Here is an 18,041-nt window from a genome sequence, read left to right as displayed (position 1 = left end):
GATTTTTTTCTTTAAACATATGAAAAAGAGTTGCAGAAATATATAATGATAAAAGATAGAAATGAAAATCTGCTTTTAAAAGGAAAAAAATAAAAGTATATACCATGGTAATAACCAAAATTTCATATTTCATAGCAAGGAAAGAACAGAGAGAGGAAAAGAAAACTTTTTTTTTTTACTATTATAAATAATATAAAAGTATCTAATATTACTTAAATTATTATAAATAGTATTTTTATTGAACTAATTCTTTCCTTTAACATGTTGAGGTTTTCTTTTTCTCTCTTCTGAACTTTTTTTCTTCTGTATATTTTAAATTTTTTATTGATATTTATAAGCATAACACATATAAGGGAGGTAAGGAAGGAAAGAACATATGAAAGGCCCCTATGTAACAAAGTCCCTATTTCAACTTTTGCCTTCTCAATTTGCCCCTATTTGGAGGCTAATGGCAAAGAAAACTCGTTGTTGATATTCTGTAGGTCCAGTGCTAATTAAGCAAACTGATATTTGAGAAATCAAGGGCTAGTTTAGTGTCCCCTCCACGTCTACAGCATTCATCTGACTATATCCAGAAGATTGGATTTGATTTAAATTAATTCATTTAAAATGATGATTAAAAGCATTGCTTAGTGTTTTCCTATCAAAATCACACTCTTTACATTCTGTTATCATTGGAGGGAATAATATCCAGATCAATGAGATCACAGATCCAAAGGTATCTGTTAGTTTTGAGATACCTAAAGTGATTTTTAAAAATTATTCTTTTTTTAAAGTATATTTTAGTTTATTTATGTTTATGCCAAAGTCTTTATTTTTTAATAGTAGCTTTTTATTTTCAAAATACATGCAAAGGTAGTTCTCAACGCTCCTGCAAAACCTTGTGCTCCAAATTTCTCTTCCTTCCTTCCTCCCACTCCCCTTCCCTAGACAGCAAGTAATCCAATATAGATTAAACATGTGCAGTTATTCTAAACATAAAAAATGATTCTTTAACTACATAGACTTCAAAACAACTTAAGTAATAATTATGTCAATTAAATAAAATTCAGATACAATCCAACTTTTAAAAATTAACCTCCAGTCTTGTTGAAAGCTACAAATAAAGTTAAGTTTTCTTGATTGATCCTCTTTAGCCTGAAATTTTCTTCTTTTGAATCTTCTATTTTCACTACTCAATCTATCCAGTATCATCCCCTATCCACTTTTTTGTTTTGTTTTCCATTTGTTTTTCTTGGGCAGCTATATTCTTTGCCAGAATTCATGCTCTGCTTTGTTGTACCATGTCAGAAACACCTGTACATGTTTACCCAGTTCCCTAAATCCATTTCAAAATTTACAATGATTAACCTGGAATAGGAGTGTGAGTATTAATTGGTTCAATTCCTACTCCTTTATTTTTTAACTTATTTTTTGTAATTTAAAAAAAAAAAAACATTTTCCCCCTCACCCTTACCTTTAACCCTATATTGAAAGGAAAAGGAAAACCCTTGTAACAATTATACATAGTCAAACAAGACTATGGAGTTTGAAAAATGTATGCTTCATTCTGCATATTTGAAGAGAAGAACAGATTGCTTATTATTATTCTAAATCTTTTTAATCCAAGAGGTGTTACAAGGATTGCACTTGTAAAATCCCAAATCTTTAATATAATTCTAAGATAATATAAATGAATGGAATGGAAAAGTAATTCATTTATATCCTGAGAATATAACAGCAACATTGGAAATATATTTTCCTCAAAGAAAGTCCCGTAAAAAAAATTTTTTTTTAAGATTCAAAGAAGAGAACAGAAAGAAAAAGGCCACACAGAAGTCCAGAAAGCAATATAGCTTAGAAAACTACAGGTCAAACTTATTATATACTTAAAAAGAAAACCAAATTCCATATAATAGTTATGAATTTTAATGTACAGCCTCATTCTGTTTCATGTACATAGAAATGCCAATTTTATTTGGTGTTTCTTAGGTTCAGAATAAGAATCATTTTAAAAAACATATATATGTGTATCATATATATATATACAAATATACATATTATATATTTATACATCATATATTCTTTATTATATATCATATACATATTATATATGCATATATTATATATATGCACACATATATCTATACATTTACATACACACGGCATGAAATAGCTGCTATAATGAAAAGAACAGAGTACCATTCCTTATAATTGAGTTGGCACGGGTTCCTCTAGTCAGTTGTAAGCACTCTGAGGGCAAGGACCTTGCCATAATTCACTTGGCACCTCTCTTGTCTTCCAGCATAGTCTTAAGATTTTTGATTTGAAAGAGAATTTAGAGATTGCCTAATGTCTATTTATAGATGAGGCAGCTGATGATCAAAGTGGCTGAATCATTTCCCCAAGTGACCCTGTAAGAATTTAGTGCCCAAACATGTATCACAAACGTTGCGATAGTTGTCTTTCTCAACTCTGTTCTGCGTTCACCCAGAAAGCCTCTGATACAGAAACCAGCATCAAGTGGGTCGAGATGACGATGGTTAGGAATCTGTTACAGCGAGTAGACTCTAAATGCATGAAATGAAGAGGGCAGGGCAAGAGCCTTTGTTTTATTTTCTTATTCCTTTATTAGCTAAATGATTCTTTACTGACCTTCTACAATATATGTAGTTTGTGTCACGGTATAGGGTAGAAAGGGGAAATGAAAAGACAAAGATTGTGTAAATTGTGATCTTACTCTCGGGAAGTTTAATAAGATCTCTGATTTCCTCCCTTTCTTCCCTCTGATGCTCTCCAGTCTGCCATTGACCACTTTTTTTTTTGGTCTCTTTCTATGTCGATATAAATGTGTGTATATATGAGCATGTATATACATACACGTACATATCCATACATTTCTCTATACACATATATTTTTCATCTCCATTGCTCCCCTCTTCACTCATTCTCCCCAAATAGAAAGTCCCCCCTCATAACAAATAAGTCTGATCAAGTAAAACACGTTAACACTTTGACCACTACCGACAGGTGTGTCTCACTCTGCACTCCAGTGTATCACCTAGATTCCAAGAAATATATGGCAGGTAACGAGGAGGATGGTCGCATTTATCTAGAGCTGTGTGTTTGGCCAAGCTCTTTACCTGTGCTAACTCACTAAGTCCTCGTGAGAACCCTGGCTTGCCCAGGATCACGTAGTAAGGGTCTGAGACATGGGACTTGAATTCACTTCTTCCTGACTCTGGGCCCAGGCTTTATCCTCGGTACCACCTCGCTCTCTCCTTAATTTAGAGAATTAACAGGGTTAAAATAAGTCTCTGAGATGGAATGAGTGTCATGAGCCCAGAAGGACTCCAGTGTCACGGCCTCCTGAAAGAATTTCTGTAAAAGCATCATCCTTGGATTACGTTCTAAAATAGGCTGGATTCCATTTGGTGAGCATTTATTAAGCACCTACTGTATATTGGGCACAGTGATATAAATCTTGTGTGCTGAACCAAAAATGCCTTTCAGAAGTGCACAAAGGTAAATGATACATATTGAGGAGCTTCAGGAAGGAAAGGGGGCCAGTCACCAAAAGATCAGGGAAGTCCTTATGTAGGAAAATGGTACCCAAGCTGCATGTTGACTGAAGTTTGAGATTTGACAAGGAGGAAGTGGTGAGGAAGAAGACAGATGGGGGTCTATTTGTGCAGAGGGGAGAGGCAGGAGGCCTAGGGTGTGGACTTAGAACTGCTGGCTCCTCTACAGTGGGGTCATGAGGTTGGAGCCGGTCAGGCTTGGTTCTCAGGAAATCCCTGTTGGATATCAGGGAAAGAAGTCTGAACTTTGTTCAGATCTTGAAAGTGCCATTCACCAGCTACGTGACCTTGGACAAGGCCCTTCTCTTTCTATTGTCCAATGTGAGGTTGGACCTGCCATAGTTCTCAAACCAGAATCTATGTTTTTTTACATTATTTTGATAATAATATTTCAATAGAGTGGGTTTCTTTTTCCAATATGGTGGATGTGATCTCATGTGTTTTATTTGGGCCACTGGGGGCATCACGTGCACTGAGCCTAGAATCAGGAAGATTTGTTTTCATGAGTTCAAATCTGACCTCAGACATTTGACTAAGTGAGTCTCCTTGGGCAAAGTCATTTAACCCTGTGCGCCTCAATAAAATGAGCCAGGGAAGGAAATGGAAAATGCTCTAGTATCTCTGCCAAGAAAATCCCAAATAGGGTCAAAAGAATTGGACACACGGGGATGAGTTCAAATCTGGTCTCAGACACTTAACACTTCCTAAGCTTCCTTAATACTAACCCCAATTGCCTCAAGGGAAAAAATTACTCTGAAATGATTCAACTTCAACTGTATATGTTATTCATATAAAAACATTTCCCTGATAGGGAATCCATGGGATTCCACAGTCAGCCAGGAGTTCAGGATGCACAAAAAGGGTGAAGAGCCCCTTCCTCAATGAGCTCTAAGGCTCTTTCAGCTGCAGATCTCTGATCCCCTGACAATTCAAAAGCGATAATAAAACTTTTCTTCTAGGCTGAAATGAATCCCTTAAAAGGAGCTCTTTCAGGGTCCGTAGCTTCCTCCATTAAGATGACCAGCAGCTTCTCCTGAATGGCTGTCCTGGGCTGACCCAGGAGATTAAAATAAGTGGATTAGGTGCCATGACAACAGTAATGAGTTATTGATTTAGCAGCAAGGCTCTGCTCCTACTTCCTCATCTCTTTTTCTCACCGCTCTCCTTCAAGACCGGTATTAGCGCCTTTCTCTTGTCTCCTTCCAGCGGAACGGAAGCCCCCCCTTTTCAACATGAATGCAATGAGTGCCTTATATCACATAGCCCAGAATGACTCCCCGATGTTACAGTCAAATGAATGGTAAGATTGCTGGTATTTTGTTCTGTTTTGGTTTCTGGTTGGATTTCTCTCTCTGTCCACGGGTCCCTGTTTGCACCTTGTTAATAAACACTGGATGTGTTAGTTCCACCGGATGCCAGTCTGCGAGAAGTCAGAATATCCGCTGCTTTGGACAGAGGGCCGAGTCCTGCGGAGGCCTGAGGGTCCTGCTCTGGCTGTGAGGGTGCTGGGCTCCCAATCCGTGGGCACATAGTCGGTCCTCCAGCAGAGGTGGCCCCAGAGCCCCCTCCCACAACCTCACGTTTCTCTGCTCTCCCAGCGGGATTTCATTGTCTGTGTTTCATACTCACTCCAGGCCTCTGCCCATGAATCTCCCGTATCTTTTCTGGGAGGATGCGTGCGGCCATTGATCATGTCTTTACTGTACAGAGACTTAAGAGAAGGATATCAGTCCCTTGTACGGATATCTCACCCTGCTAACTCATAGGATTCTTAGTGTTGTGGGGCTGCTGTGTTATGTGATGAATCTGGGGCAAGGAGACAGGAACAGGACCTGGGGTTTCACTGTTCCGGGACCTCCCTCCAGTCCCCTTCTCTCCAACTTAAGAGTCCTACAAAGTTGCCTATTTCACTGAAATTAAAAGCATTGACCAAGCTCATGTGGTCAGTAATTGTCAGAGATAGTCCTTGAACCCAGGTCTTTCTCATGATAAAATATAGCAAATGTCAAACACTTTGCCAGCTAGAAACAGTATGTAAGTATGCAACTTGTTGTAATCATCACTATTCGTGGCTCCTCCGGTAGCTCAAAATCCATCGTGCTTTCTAGTAGGTTTGCTTAAAACGAGAGGGACAGAATGTAAAGGGCCTACGTGTCCTACGTGTCCTACATCACCTCCCTGCCAAAGACGTATGCCTTGTGATCCTTTCTTAGGTTGTTTAGAACCGTGTACTAGCAAGTCCCAAGATATAATTATCTTTGTCTTTTAGGGAGAAGTGCCTCAGATCTCATGGACTTTCCCAGCAAAAGCCCAAAAGTTTAACCCAGAAGCAAGGGCTGAGTTTATTCCTGATATCTCTAAAATAAAACTTCTTCTCCCCCCCCCCCCAAAAAAAAAAAAAACACCTCCCTTTCTTTAAACTCTAAAATGTCATTTGGATGCAAAGGAGAGTATGATACAGAGAGAAGAGTAGGGCATTTGGAGGCTAAAAACTTGGGTTCAAATCCTGGCTTTGTCATTGACTCACCATGTGATCTTGAGCAAGTTGCTTCCCTTTCTGAGCATTAGTTTCCTGAGTTTTGAAATGAGGGGTTTCCACTAGTCAATAAATAAGTCCTCTGGCCCTACAGTCTTTAAATTAATCCAATATACTTTATAGCTGCTGATTTTTATGAATTAATTAATACGGAGGTTCAACTAGTTAATAGTTGTGTTGAATAGTTGAACCTCTGGCCCTATTTCTGTGTTACTACTTTTTTTAAAATTTTTGTGTTACTACAAAATATTTTAAACTCCTCATTTTCTTCTTTTTTAGTTGATTGATTGTTTACTTTTTCTATATTTGTACCCACAGGACAGACTCCTTTAGGGGATTTGTTGATTACTGCTTACAGAAAATACCTCAGGAAAGGCCAACATCAGTGGACCTATTGCAGGTAATTTTCCCATTTTTTTGGTACCTGAGGAGGGGTTGAAGTCATTCTGTGATAGAGCTTAATCATAAATTATTCCCATGGCTGCTCAGAGTGGCAATCTCCTAACATACGTTGAACAAGTTGCTATAAACATAGGCCACCAGCCTTAAGCTGTATAGACTCTGTTTTGGCAATAGAGTGATTTTTGCCTATGGGTGTGAGGGTGGGGATTAAGGATAAAAGTCATTATTAAGAAAATGTCTAAGACTTATTCATATATTCCCTGCAACCATTAGTTGCTCCAATTTTGAGTTACTTTATCCTAGACCAAAAACTTTTTAGGAGTTCAAAATATTAATCAAGTACTTAAAAGTAATAATCAATAGCATAATGGCAGTTGTATTGCCTTCGGAATTACACAGAGCCATGAATTTCTTCAACATTTTCCTTGATAAAGATTGTAACTCCTCTATACATTATCCACCCCCCCCAAAAAAAAAATCATTTCCTCATGACCAACACAGTGATAAGCCTCTGAGAACTTAGTCTGATTGGTTTCCAGACAACACGATCCACTGGCAAGCCTTTGCCCAAAGTCCAACCCAAGCATGGTGGGCTCTCCAGAACTCTTCTCCCCCGGCATGGCTATGAAGGCCACAGGGTCACCTCCCCACCACATTGGCCATAATTTATACAGTTCATCAGTAATATTGAGTACTGATGTGCCGTTGTCAGTCAGCAAACATTTATAAAGTATTTATAAAGTACTACATTTGAGCTAAGTGCCACAGACATCAAGAACAATAAAAAATATGGTCCCTGCCCTCAAGGAACTCTCATTCAAATGAGAGATGGAGCATGTAAGGAACTAGATACTTAGAACATACATAGAAAGCAGAGGATAAGCAATCCCGGAATGAAACTGTAATAGGCAGTCAGAGAAATCAGGAAAAATCAGAGTTTTGGTGGTGGTTGTTTGCCCTTCATTCTCAAAGAGGACCTGGACATTAGGGAAGTGACGCCATGACAGGCAAGTGAATTGGACTGAAGTGAGGGAAAGCTGAGCAAGGTCACCTGCCTCACTTTCTCCTCCAGAGTCACTGGGTCCAGTGGCCAGATATAGATCTGGATGAAATGGGAGATCCTGACCTTTTTAAGCTAAATAATCTGAGTCTTAAAGGAAGCCAGGGAAATATTTGAGATAGGATTTTAGCTCAGCTGTCCCTGACTCCAGATCCAAGGTTCTCTTTTCACAGTGCCTTCCATGTTAGAGGCAAAACAATTCCAGCAAAGAAAAAGAAGGTGGTGTTTTGGTTCACTTTGGTGGATGCTGAGAAAACTCACCTACCTCCTTAGATCTTAAAAGAAGGGAAGGGAAACTAGAAGGAAGACAAAAGTATGGGACAGTCCTAAAAGATCAATGTCAAGAGTGTTCAATCTCAGAATAAGCCAACCTGGCAAGGAAAGCCAAACCATCAGCTTAGTAAAAAGTGTTGTTGGGTTTGCCCTCCTTTTAGCTATATGGAGTGGTGGGAGAAGGAAGATCAAAGAAAATCTGTGAATGCTGCTTGGGGTGAATGGGATTATAAACTAACAACAGAAGACAGAGCTCTTTTCATTCTCATGTTATTTCTGTTTTCTTTGCCAAGAGAAACTGGAAATGACTAGATAAAAATAGTCAGCAGAGAGCTGATCTCCCAAATTAATAAGGAGATAGTAAGAGAGCTTAGTCTCTGGCTCTGTGAATTCAAACCACCAGGCTCAAATGAATTATGTCTTGAGTTAGTAAAAGAACCGGCCCCTGGGATGCTGAACCACAGACGGTTATAGTTCTTCGTTCATGGAGAACAGGAAAGGGGCCATGGGCCCACAGAAGAGCAAACATCCTTAGCTTTACAAAAAAGGGAGCAAATAGAATCCAGTAAATTATAGGCCAGGGAACTTGACCTTGTTTCTAGCACATATTATTAAAGAGATGGTTAGTAAACATCTTGAGAAGAAAGCAACAATCACAAAGAATTGTTATGATTTTGTCAAGAAGAAAGATCACTCCCAAACAAGATCACTGAGTCTTGTTTACTTGTTTAAGAAGGGTAACAAACAGGAGGATTCTGTACATAGTCTATCTGTCTACATGTTAGCTAATTATTTGATAATATATCTCATGCTGCTTCTGGGAAAGATTCGGAAATGGGTTATATGTGGTAGTATAATTATGTGGATTTCAAACTGGGTGAATGGCCAGACCCAAAGGATTGTCACTGATAGTTCCAAGTCATCATGGAAGGGAGATGTCTAGGAACACCCCAAAGAATTGTGGTCATCTTGTGCTGTTTAACGTATTGATCATGTCTGGAATAAAGGCAGATCTGGCAGGATTAACATGTTCAGTTGTCACCAGGCTAGGAAGTACACTGGATGAGAGGAAGGAGTTTTCATGGGCTAAAGGCTAAATGAATCACTGGTATGAGGTGGCAGCCAAGGAAAGCTAAGACAATCTTGGGCCGTGTTAAGACAGGTAGATGTACCAGACATAGGAAAATGGTGGGTCTGCTTTTCTCTGCCCTGGCCAGCTCAGATTTGACCTATTATGCTATATGTTAAAAAAGACTATTGGTAAGATAGGAAGTGTCTAGCATAGAGCATTCAGAAGAATGATGGGCCTTTTGTACTAGCCATATGAGGACTGGTTGAAGGAACTAAGGATGTTTAGCCTAGAGAAGAAAAGATCTGTGGGTAAATAACAACTGTCCTCAATTATTTGAAAGGCTGCCTTGTGCAAGAGGGTTTAGAGGGCACGCCCAGAAGCAATGGGTGAGAGTTGCAAAGAGGCAGATCCAGACCTGATGTTAGGAAAAGCTTCCTAACAATTAGAGCTTTCCCACAGAGGAATGGGCTGTCTTGGCAGGCAGTTGATTTCCCCTTCTTGGAAGTCTTCAAGCAAAGGCTGGATGGCTACCTGTTGGGTATGTTGAAGAAGGGATTCCTTTTCATCTTCAAGTCGCATTCAATGACCTCCCTACTCCAAGTTCTGTGATACTGGGTAAACAAAAATCTCTGTCAATGAGAAGAAAGGCTATTACAAATCAGAGACATTAAAAGAAACCTTCATGGAGGAGGTAGCTTCAAATTGGTCTTCAAAATATGGGTAGGAAAAGGAAGTAAAGACTCAGAAAAACTTGAGTGCTCAGATTAATGCAATGACCAATTAAAATTCTAGAAAACTATCAGTGAAGTATGTTATCCATCCTTGAACAGAGAGAGATGATGGATTTAAGATGCAAAAATAAGATACGTGTCTTTGACAGTGTAGGAGGATAGAAATAAGATAGCAAAAGAAAGAAAAGAAACACGGAGACATTTTTTTTTTTTATTTCAAAGAAAAGAACAGAAGGAAAACCAGAAAGAACCATAAGTTAGCAAGATATTTTAGAGAGTTATAGCCTGAACTCATTGTATATTTAAAAGGGAAAACAACCCATACATAATAAAAAGCTTTAGTTTCTTGTACAACCCACTTTTCTGTTCTATCGTGTATATGGAAATACCCATTTCATTTAGTGTTTCTTAAGTGCAGAATAAAAATGAAATTATTAGAAGTAAGAGAGTATAAGAGAATTATTGTACAATGAGGCAAGGGTCAATCCATTTAGAATGAATGTCTAGATCACATTAATCTCTTATAAAAATTGCAATTTAATGAAGTATAATTATTTGCCAGCTCTTCCTTTTTTTTCATCCAACCTCTTCATAAGGCTTTTGATCATATCTTTGTGTTCAATATGCTCAGGATGCCCCTTCTTTCCCATTTTGTTGTGTCAAAGAGAGTGCACAGACTAATGACTTTTGGAGGGTAGTTTCGAAATGCTTTCCAGGATGACACGGCTCTTGCAGCCCCATCAACAGTGTGTTAGTCTATGTAGGAAAGGTTAAAAATTTTACTTAGTGGGATCTTATAGTCCCATTAAAGTACTTCTCATAGTTATTATCATGCGATATAGACGACCCACGTTTCTCAAAAACTGCCCCAGCAGCACATGATTTCCAGCAGGTCCTACTAAGCTAGATTGTCTTTGGGTCCAAGTTTACCAGTGGATTGTCACCTTAAGAACTAGCATAGCTCCATTCAAAGAAGCATATCGCTAAAAAATTATCTGCTGTACGAGATTTGGAAGAGATGAAAGGGAAAAAAAGGAAGCTCATGAAAATGTCTAATGAGGCTGGCCTAAAGAGGTTTTGATCCACATTAATGGGAGAGTATCCAGAATAATGGAAGCACAGGGTTGTAGTGGATGTATTGAAGGTGAACGATCTCTTCCCACTCTTTAGTGCCTGGCATAATACCTAGAACAACAAGTAGGCACTTGATGAATGCTTGTTGACTACAGCGATTCATTATGGATATTTATTCATAGGGTTATCTATTTTTCTATGCTCATTCAGAAATCAGTAATCTGTAAGTACTTGTTTTGGGTATGGATTGAAGAAAAAAATAATAGTTCTGTGTAACCTCTGACTTAAGGCTGCTTTCCCACTGAACACAAGGCCTCTTCAACTCTACTTATGACCGTTTCCTACTTTTGCACATCGGAAACAAAACAAAAAAATGTATTTGCCATTTTGGGGAAAATAGCCATTTATTTTTGTAATAGCTTTTAGTTGTGATGATTGCTGGCCTCCTGGTTCACGTGCAAGTCAGGCTCTACATCCATCTCCACATGTGAAGCTTTAATGGGTATACCCAAAGCTTGTCTTCAGGCTATGCTACACCTGGCCAAAATGTTTATTTTCCTGGTTCCTGATGTCATTTGGTTAATAAAAACACTTATAAGTGTTTCCTGTGTCCGGCACTGTGCTAAGGGCACAAAAAGAGGCAAAAACCAATCCCTGCCCTTGAAAAGCTTATGATCCAATTAGGAATCAACATGCACATTATGTACAAACTATAAACAGGAGAAATTGGAGAAAATCAGCAGATGAAGGGACTTGCATTGAGGGGGATCAAGAAAGGCTTCTTCTTGTGACCCAGAAGCCCTTCTGTTCTTTGGCTATAGCAGGGGCAATGAATCTGATGACTTCCCAGATCACAACTGTAGAATAGATAGATTATTTTTATGACACATATTAAAATTTCATAGTTAGTATACTATAAAGCCTTCATCAGTGTAGGTTGCCTCATAAGGCTAACTTTTACTGACCATTTTGTCGCTGGATAGTTTCCTCCATCTCAACTATTTTTACTCTGAAGCCACTGGCCTTGGAAAACAAGAATTATTCACAGAGGCTCCTACACACCTCTCTCAGTGTCATCAAATAAATGTAGCATGCCCTGATTACTTCTTCCCCTCTGCCTGTTGGTGGCCCCTTATTGAGGTCTCTCATTTTCAGTCAAAGGGTTTTAATTTGGTATTTCCATTTCTTAAACCTTCAGTTAAATTAAACTGACTTTTTTGGAGCATCTACTCTTCTTAAAGTGCTACATTAGCCATCACAGAAGATGCAAAGATGAGGAAGGCACAGCCCCCATCAGGGAGTCTGTGATCTGGTAGGCAATAACCATAGCAATAACCCTAAATTTCATAGACTCCACTGGGCTGGAGTCAAGAAGGCCCGAGTTCAAATTCAGCCTCAGACACCCCTGTCTTGGGCATATCGTTTAACCGGTTTGGCTCAGTTTCCTCATCCCTAAAATAAGGATCATAATAGCACCTCCACCACAGGGTTGTTGGGGATCACATGACGAGATACTTGTAAATTGCTTAGCACAGTGGGCAAAAATGCTAGCTATGTTGATGATGATTATTACTAGGCAAATTATTGCTAGGAGTTCTGGGCAAGGCAGAACCAACCCCCTATTGGTGAAGGAAGCAGCAAGCATTTGTTAAGCACCTACTTCAAGGAGAAGCGGGAATGTCAGTTAGACCTGTTAACAGACTGGGTCTCCTTAGAATCGACATATTTGAATTGTCCTGTAGGAAATCTCATCTGGCAGCATTTTGTAAGTTTGCTCAGAGCCAGTGTTGAATTCTGTGCTGGCTTTCCCTAAAAACAACCATCCTTCCAGGAGGCCTTCCACTACTGTTGGTTGGAACTCAGTTCAGATGGACATTCATTGAGCATCCTCAAAGGCTGGAAGTAGAAAGACTATTCAGTTCAACAAATAGTCAGTACCTCCACTGACAGGTGAAAATAATGGATATTTTGGTTTGCTTCGGTCATTCTCGGTTGGTCCCTGTTCTTCGGGACCACATTTGGGGGTTTTCCTAGCAGAGATATGACAGTAGTTTGTCATTTCTTCCTCTGGCTCATTTGATAGAGGAGGAAACTGAGACAAACAAGGCTAAGTCACTTGTTCAGGGTCATGCAGTCTGTGTGAGACCAGATTTAAACTCACAAAGATGAGCCTTCCTGTCTCCAGGTCCACCACCCTATGCACTGTGTCACTTGGCTGCCCCAGTTAATACCCAGGACATGGTAATTAAATTGGAAGAACGGTGACTCCTGGATTTCAAGCCTGGAACAATGCTGATACCAGTGGCCAAAATCAGGAAGTTAGGGAGAGAGATTAGGTAGAAAGATGATGATTTAGGAGTGGAGGATGGGGAAGGGAGGTGGTGATCGGTGAGATTGAGTTTATGGTACCAGTGCAGTTCCTAATTACACTCAATCTTCAGATATTGAATCCAAAAGGGAAGAGTAACTTGTGTCAACCTCAGTTTTCTTACCTATAAGATGGGAATAATAATAGGACCTAAATCACTGAATTGTTATGAGGAACAAGTGGAATCACATATATAAAGTGCTCTGTGAACATTATCATCCTATATAAAGGCTAGCTATTAGTATTATTACTGGAAAAAAAGCTACAGAGGGATTTCAAAGCTTAAAGGAGGGCAGTTTGGGAGCTCCTGTCAATTGGTCTTAATTTTCTCAGTGTAATATGATAGATTATAATCTAAAGGTGATTGGGAAAAGGATAACCCCAGGGCCTTGATGAAAATAAAAGGTTTTTCGCAGCAGTTGTAGGGAAAGTTCCTCTTTGCTTTTGTGATTTCAGACAAGGAGAGAGGGAGGGAAAAGGCTTACCACCTTATAGAGTTCTCATCTTTTTGGTAGTACTGTGATTGATTAGATTAGCCTTAGTCATTTTAACCTAAATCCTAGAACAGGAAGCTATGATGGTTTTAGGGGGGAAAGAAGAAGAAAATAATCCTCATTCCCATTTGGTTTTTGCATGCTGGGTAGGGGGTAATAACTATCCACAAAAATCCACCCAACTGCCTTAAGGAACTACATTTATTTTCTTCTGCACACGTGACAGAGACGCCAAACATTCCATGACCACTTGCTTCTTTTTATCCTTCATTCAGCATGACTTTGTTCGGCGAGATCGGCCACTGCGGGTCCTAATTGACCTCATACAGAGGACGAAAGATGCTGTTCGTGAGCTGGACAATTTACAGTATCGGAAAATGAAGAAAATCCTGTTCCAAGAGACCCGGAACGGACCCTTGAATGAGTCACAGGAGGATGAAGAAGTAGGTTCAGCCTTTGGGGGTGGGTAAAAGGAGGGTGCAGTGCTTTGGCTCGTCCCGAGTCGGGCCAGAAGAAGAGACTTCTCTGATTTGCACCTGTCTGATTTGTTTCTAACATCCGTTACCACTTCCAAGTGGAGAGAGAATCCATCTTAGTCTTTCTCTTTAAAATAAAAGAATACAAGACTATGATATTAGCTATCGTCCATAAGACCCTGGCTCTAGAACTGGAAGGGGTCCCCGAAGCCATTTCGTCCCACGTTGTCCCCATCACCGTCATCAAAAAATGCAGTGTCTAAAGTTTGCAAAATGATCTGCATTGACGACGTGGGAGATGGCTGCTCGTTCTATCCCCATTTTACATGGGGGGAAATTGAACCTGGCTCGACTCGGGTGATTTGTCCAGGGGTCACAGCTGGAGTGTCCAGGGCAGGATTCAGGTTCCCGAGGCCGGGTACAGGCCTTTGCTTTGTCTGAAAATGAGGACCAGCGGAGGGAAGGAGGGCAGCTTTCCCTAGGCCGCACAGGCAGGAAATGAGCTTCCCTAAGCCGTGTGGGTCAGCAAGCATCCGGGAGCAGCCTTGGACCACAGTGCTCCGACTCTAGAGATAATGTTCTTTGCACTCTCCCATGCTGCCTCCTATTGGTACAAAAATGTAATTCAGAAAACTGTACCAGGCCTTAAAATCAGTGAGAAATATTTGTTGTAATCAGGTACATACGGTCCACTCCACACACCATCCATAGCTAATTCTGAAGGCCGGGCCTGCCTCCTCCTCAGACCAGTCACCCTTCCAACTGGTCTTCCATTCTACTGGTTGTAGCTCGGTTCAAGTGGGCATTTAGTAAATGTCTGCTCTGAGCAGTGGAATTTCAGGCAGATAAAAGAGGGAGGGAGAGCCAGTCTTGGAAAAAAGAAGTAAGTACTGGATTCAGTTCTGTCTCTAACACACCAAGTGACCAGTGTCTGATCCCAAGCAGCTTTCTAGTGCTGAACTCGCAGGTCTCAAACTACTCAGTCAACCAGCATGTGTTAAGCACCGAATGTTTGCTGGGCATTTGTGTTACGCACTAGGCATCTTAAAAAAAAATGCAAAAATCATCCCTGCCCTGCAGGAGCTGAGATTCTAACAGGGGAAACAATATCTACATAAATTTAGATAAATCATAGAACTAGAGAGAAAGAAATAGATGATAGACAGGTTGTTGTTGTTTAGTTTCAATCTTGTCTGACTCTTTATGACCCTATTTGGGGATTTCTTGGCAAAGATGCTGGAAAGGGTTTCCCTTTCCTTCTCCAGCCCATTTGATGGGTAAATAAACTAAGACAGAGGAAAAGTGACTTGCCAGGGTCACACAGCTAGTAAGCATCTGAGACTGGATTTGAACCCAAGATTAATCTTGACTACAGGCCCAGTATTCTGAACACTGAGTTCCCTACCTGCTAGGAGAGGCAGAACAAGAGAAAGGGAGGGAAGAGGAAGAGAGATTGACATATATTGATATAAGATATAAACAGAGTAGATGGAAAGCACTTTTCACAAAAGTATTTTATTTTTCTAAATACATGTATAGATAGTTTTCAACATTCATTTTTGTAAAATTTTATGTTCCAATTTTTTCTCCTTATCTCCTCCCTCCCCAAGACAACAAAGCAATCTGATATGTTAAATATGTGCAATTCTTTTAACCGTATTTCCATATTTGTCATGTTGTGCGAGAAAAATCAAATCAAAAAGAAAAAAGCAAACACACAACAAGAACAACAAAAAGTAAAATATTATATTGTGATCAACATTCAGTCCCCACAGTCCTCTCTCTGGATGTGGATGGCTCTCTTTATCACAAGTCTATTGGAATGGCCTTGAATCACCTCATTGTTGAAAAGAGCCACGTTCATCAGAGTTGATCATCACATGATCTTGTTGTTCCTGTGTACAATGTTCTCTTGGTTCCGCTTACTTCACTCAGTTCACGTGGGCCTGGAAAGTAATTTTTAAAGAATTATAATAAATTTATAAAGCATTGTGCTGTAAGTGGAAAGAGAAAAATAATAAAGACACAGTCCATCCTCTCGAGGAGTTTCTCGTACAATGCAGGGAAATGACTAGACTACAAGGATAGATGTGATAAATGCATGGGAGAAGTATAAGCAAAGTGAGTGTTGTGAGGAACAAAGAGTCAGGATATAGTTATCCTAGTGAGTAATATTGCTCTGAAGGGAACCAATAAAGCACAGCTCAGCAACTTGGGAACTGCCTCTTGTGGTTTTTAATAGACAGATAGATACAAAGATACATACATACACACTTATGAAAATGTAATTGGTTTCCCTCCTAATCCTTCATGATTTTTTTTTGCCTTTAATAGGCTTTTATCAGACTGCCAAAGCAGTCCATGACACTCTAAAAGGGGAAGAACCTTTCATCTAAGGAAAACACAGAAAAAAATAAATCTAATGGAAAATCATAATGATAGAGCACTGGGCCTGGAGTCAAGAAGATCTGAATTCAAATCCAGTCTCAGACGCTTTTTAACTGCATGACCCCAGCAAGGCACTTAACCCCTGTTTGCCTCGGTTTCCTCAACTTTAAAATGAGGGTGATAATAATGCTTACATCCCAAGGTGGTTGTGAGAATCGAATGGGCTAATTTTTGTAAAGTGCTTAGCACAGTGCCTGGCATATAGGAGGTGCTTAATAAATGCTTATTACTTTTTCTTCCTTTTTCACTCTTATAGACTGTCCATATTTATCCATTCCAATGATTTCCAACTGGCCTCTATACCCAGTTTTATTTTAAGTTGTATCTGGAGGGAGAGCAGGTCAGGGAACGCCCAGGGGAGGAAACTCTCTGCTCATGCAGATAGGACCTTTTCCATGCAGTTCAGTCTTGCCTAAAGTCCCAGGTCGCAAGGCAGAACCCAGGTTCTCCACTCAGGCTCTCATTAAAATGGCTTTAACAGACACCAAACGAGATAATAAGTAAAGTCCTTTGCAAACCTCGAAGTGCTGGATCAACATTAGCTATTGTTTTACTGACTTCAGGAAAGGGTCTTAAGTTTTTGTATCCTGAACCTCCTTCACACATGAGGAAAATGTAGAGACCCTTCTCAGAATAATGTTTCTTGATGTATAATTACCAGGAAAACCGATTGTGTTTTCATAGAGAGACAGACAGAGAGATCCGCATGTGTCTGGGGGTGTTTTAAACAAGGTCGGAGACCCCACTTAATGCCTCATATTAGATCCTTTAAAGTTTCCCATAATGTCTTTCACCAAATCCCGTCCAGAGTGCAGAACCAACTGCACAGCGGCACAATTGAGCTCCTCCTTACTCAGAGGGGAGAAGAATCTGATATCCCTCCACGGTGGCAGAGGAGCTGGCTGCGGCAGCTAGTGAGACCCGGTTCAGATGGGACTCCAGACCCGCGGCTTTGGCGCTCGGGGCCTCGGTGCCCTCGGCCATCAAATGGATGAGTTGGACCGAGGGGCTTAGAAGACCCTTCCAGCTCCAGGTCTGTGATGTGCAACAAACAGTTTAATACACACACACACACTCTTTCTCTCTCTCTCTCTCTCTGTCTCCTTCCTTTAACTTTAGTTAACTAAAGTTAACTTCCTTTAACTCCTTAAGCTACTTGCAACTTGGGATCCAGCTTTGACTCCTCCCTTTGGCTTACCTTCCATATTTGATCAGTGGCCCAGAGATGTCTATTTTTTGTGCTTCCACAGTATCTCTCTCATTTATTCTTACCTTTATGTTCCCTCTATTCTCTCCTTACTCCACCCACCTTACCTCTTACTATAAAGGATCTCTTAACTGGTCTCCTGTTTTTCCCATTCCAGCCCATGCTCTATATTTTAAGGTTTGCAAAGCATTCTGTTTCCTTTGGTCTTCACAACAACCCTGAGAGATAGATACCATGATCATTATCCCCATTTCACAGATGAGGAACCTGAGGCCCACAGAGATTATGAGGATTCCTAGTGCCTTTGATCTCTAGGTATATGTAGCAGAATTTGAACTCA

General features: G+C 40.0%; 1 protein-coding gene across 5 annotated transcripts in view; it reads left to right on the top strand.

Annotated features, from left to right (window-relative positions):
- The window catches only part of TAOK3 (TAO kinase 3), a 223,019-nt gene that overhangs the window by 125,066 nt on the left and 79,912 nt on the right, over positions 1-18,041 (top strand). For all 5 annotated transcript variants that reach the window (XM_031948691.1, XM_031948688.1, XM_031948690.1 and 2 more), the window contains 3 exons: positions 4,767-4,860; positions 6,415-6,496; positions 13,846-14,013. In XM_031948691.1, coding sequence (XP_031804551.1) covers positions 4,767-4,860; positions 6,415-6,496; positions 13,846-14,013 — 344 coding nt within the window. The remainder of the gene's footprint in view (positions 1-4,766; positions 4,861-6,414; positions 6,497-13,845; positions 14,014-18,041) is intronic.

This window comes from Sarcophilus harrisii, chromosome 1, assembly GCF_902635505.1.
Source record: "Sarcophilus harrisii chromosome 1, mSarHar1.11, whole genome shotgun sequence".
Classification (NCBI taxonomy): Eukaryota; Metazoa; Chordata; class Mammalia; order Dasyuromorphia; family Dasyuridae; genus Sarcophilus; species Sarcophilus harrisii.
Note: the sequence above shows the minus strand (reverse complement) of the source record. Positions and strands in the feature narration are given on the sequence as shown.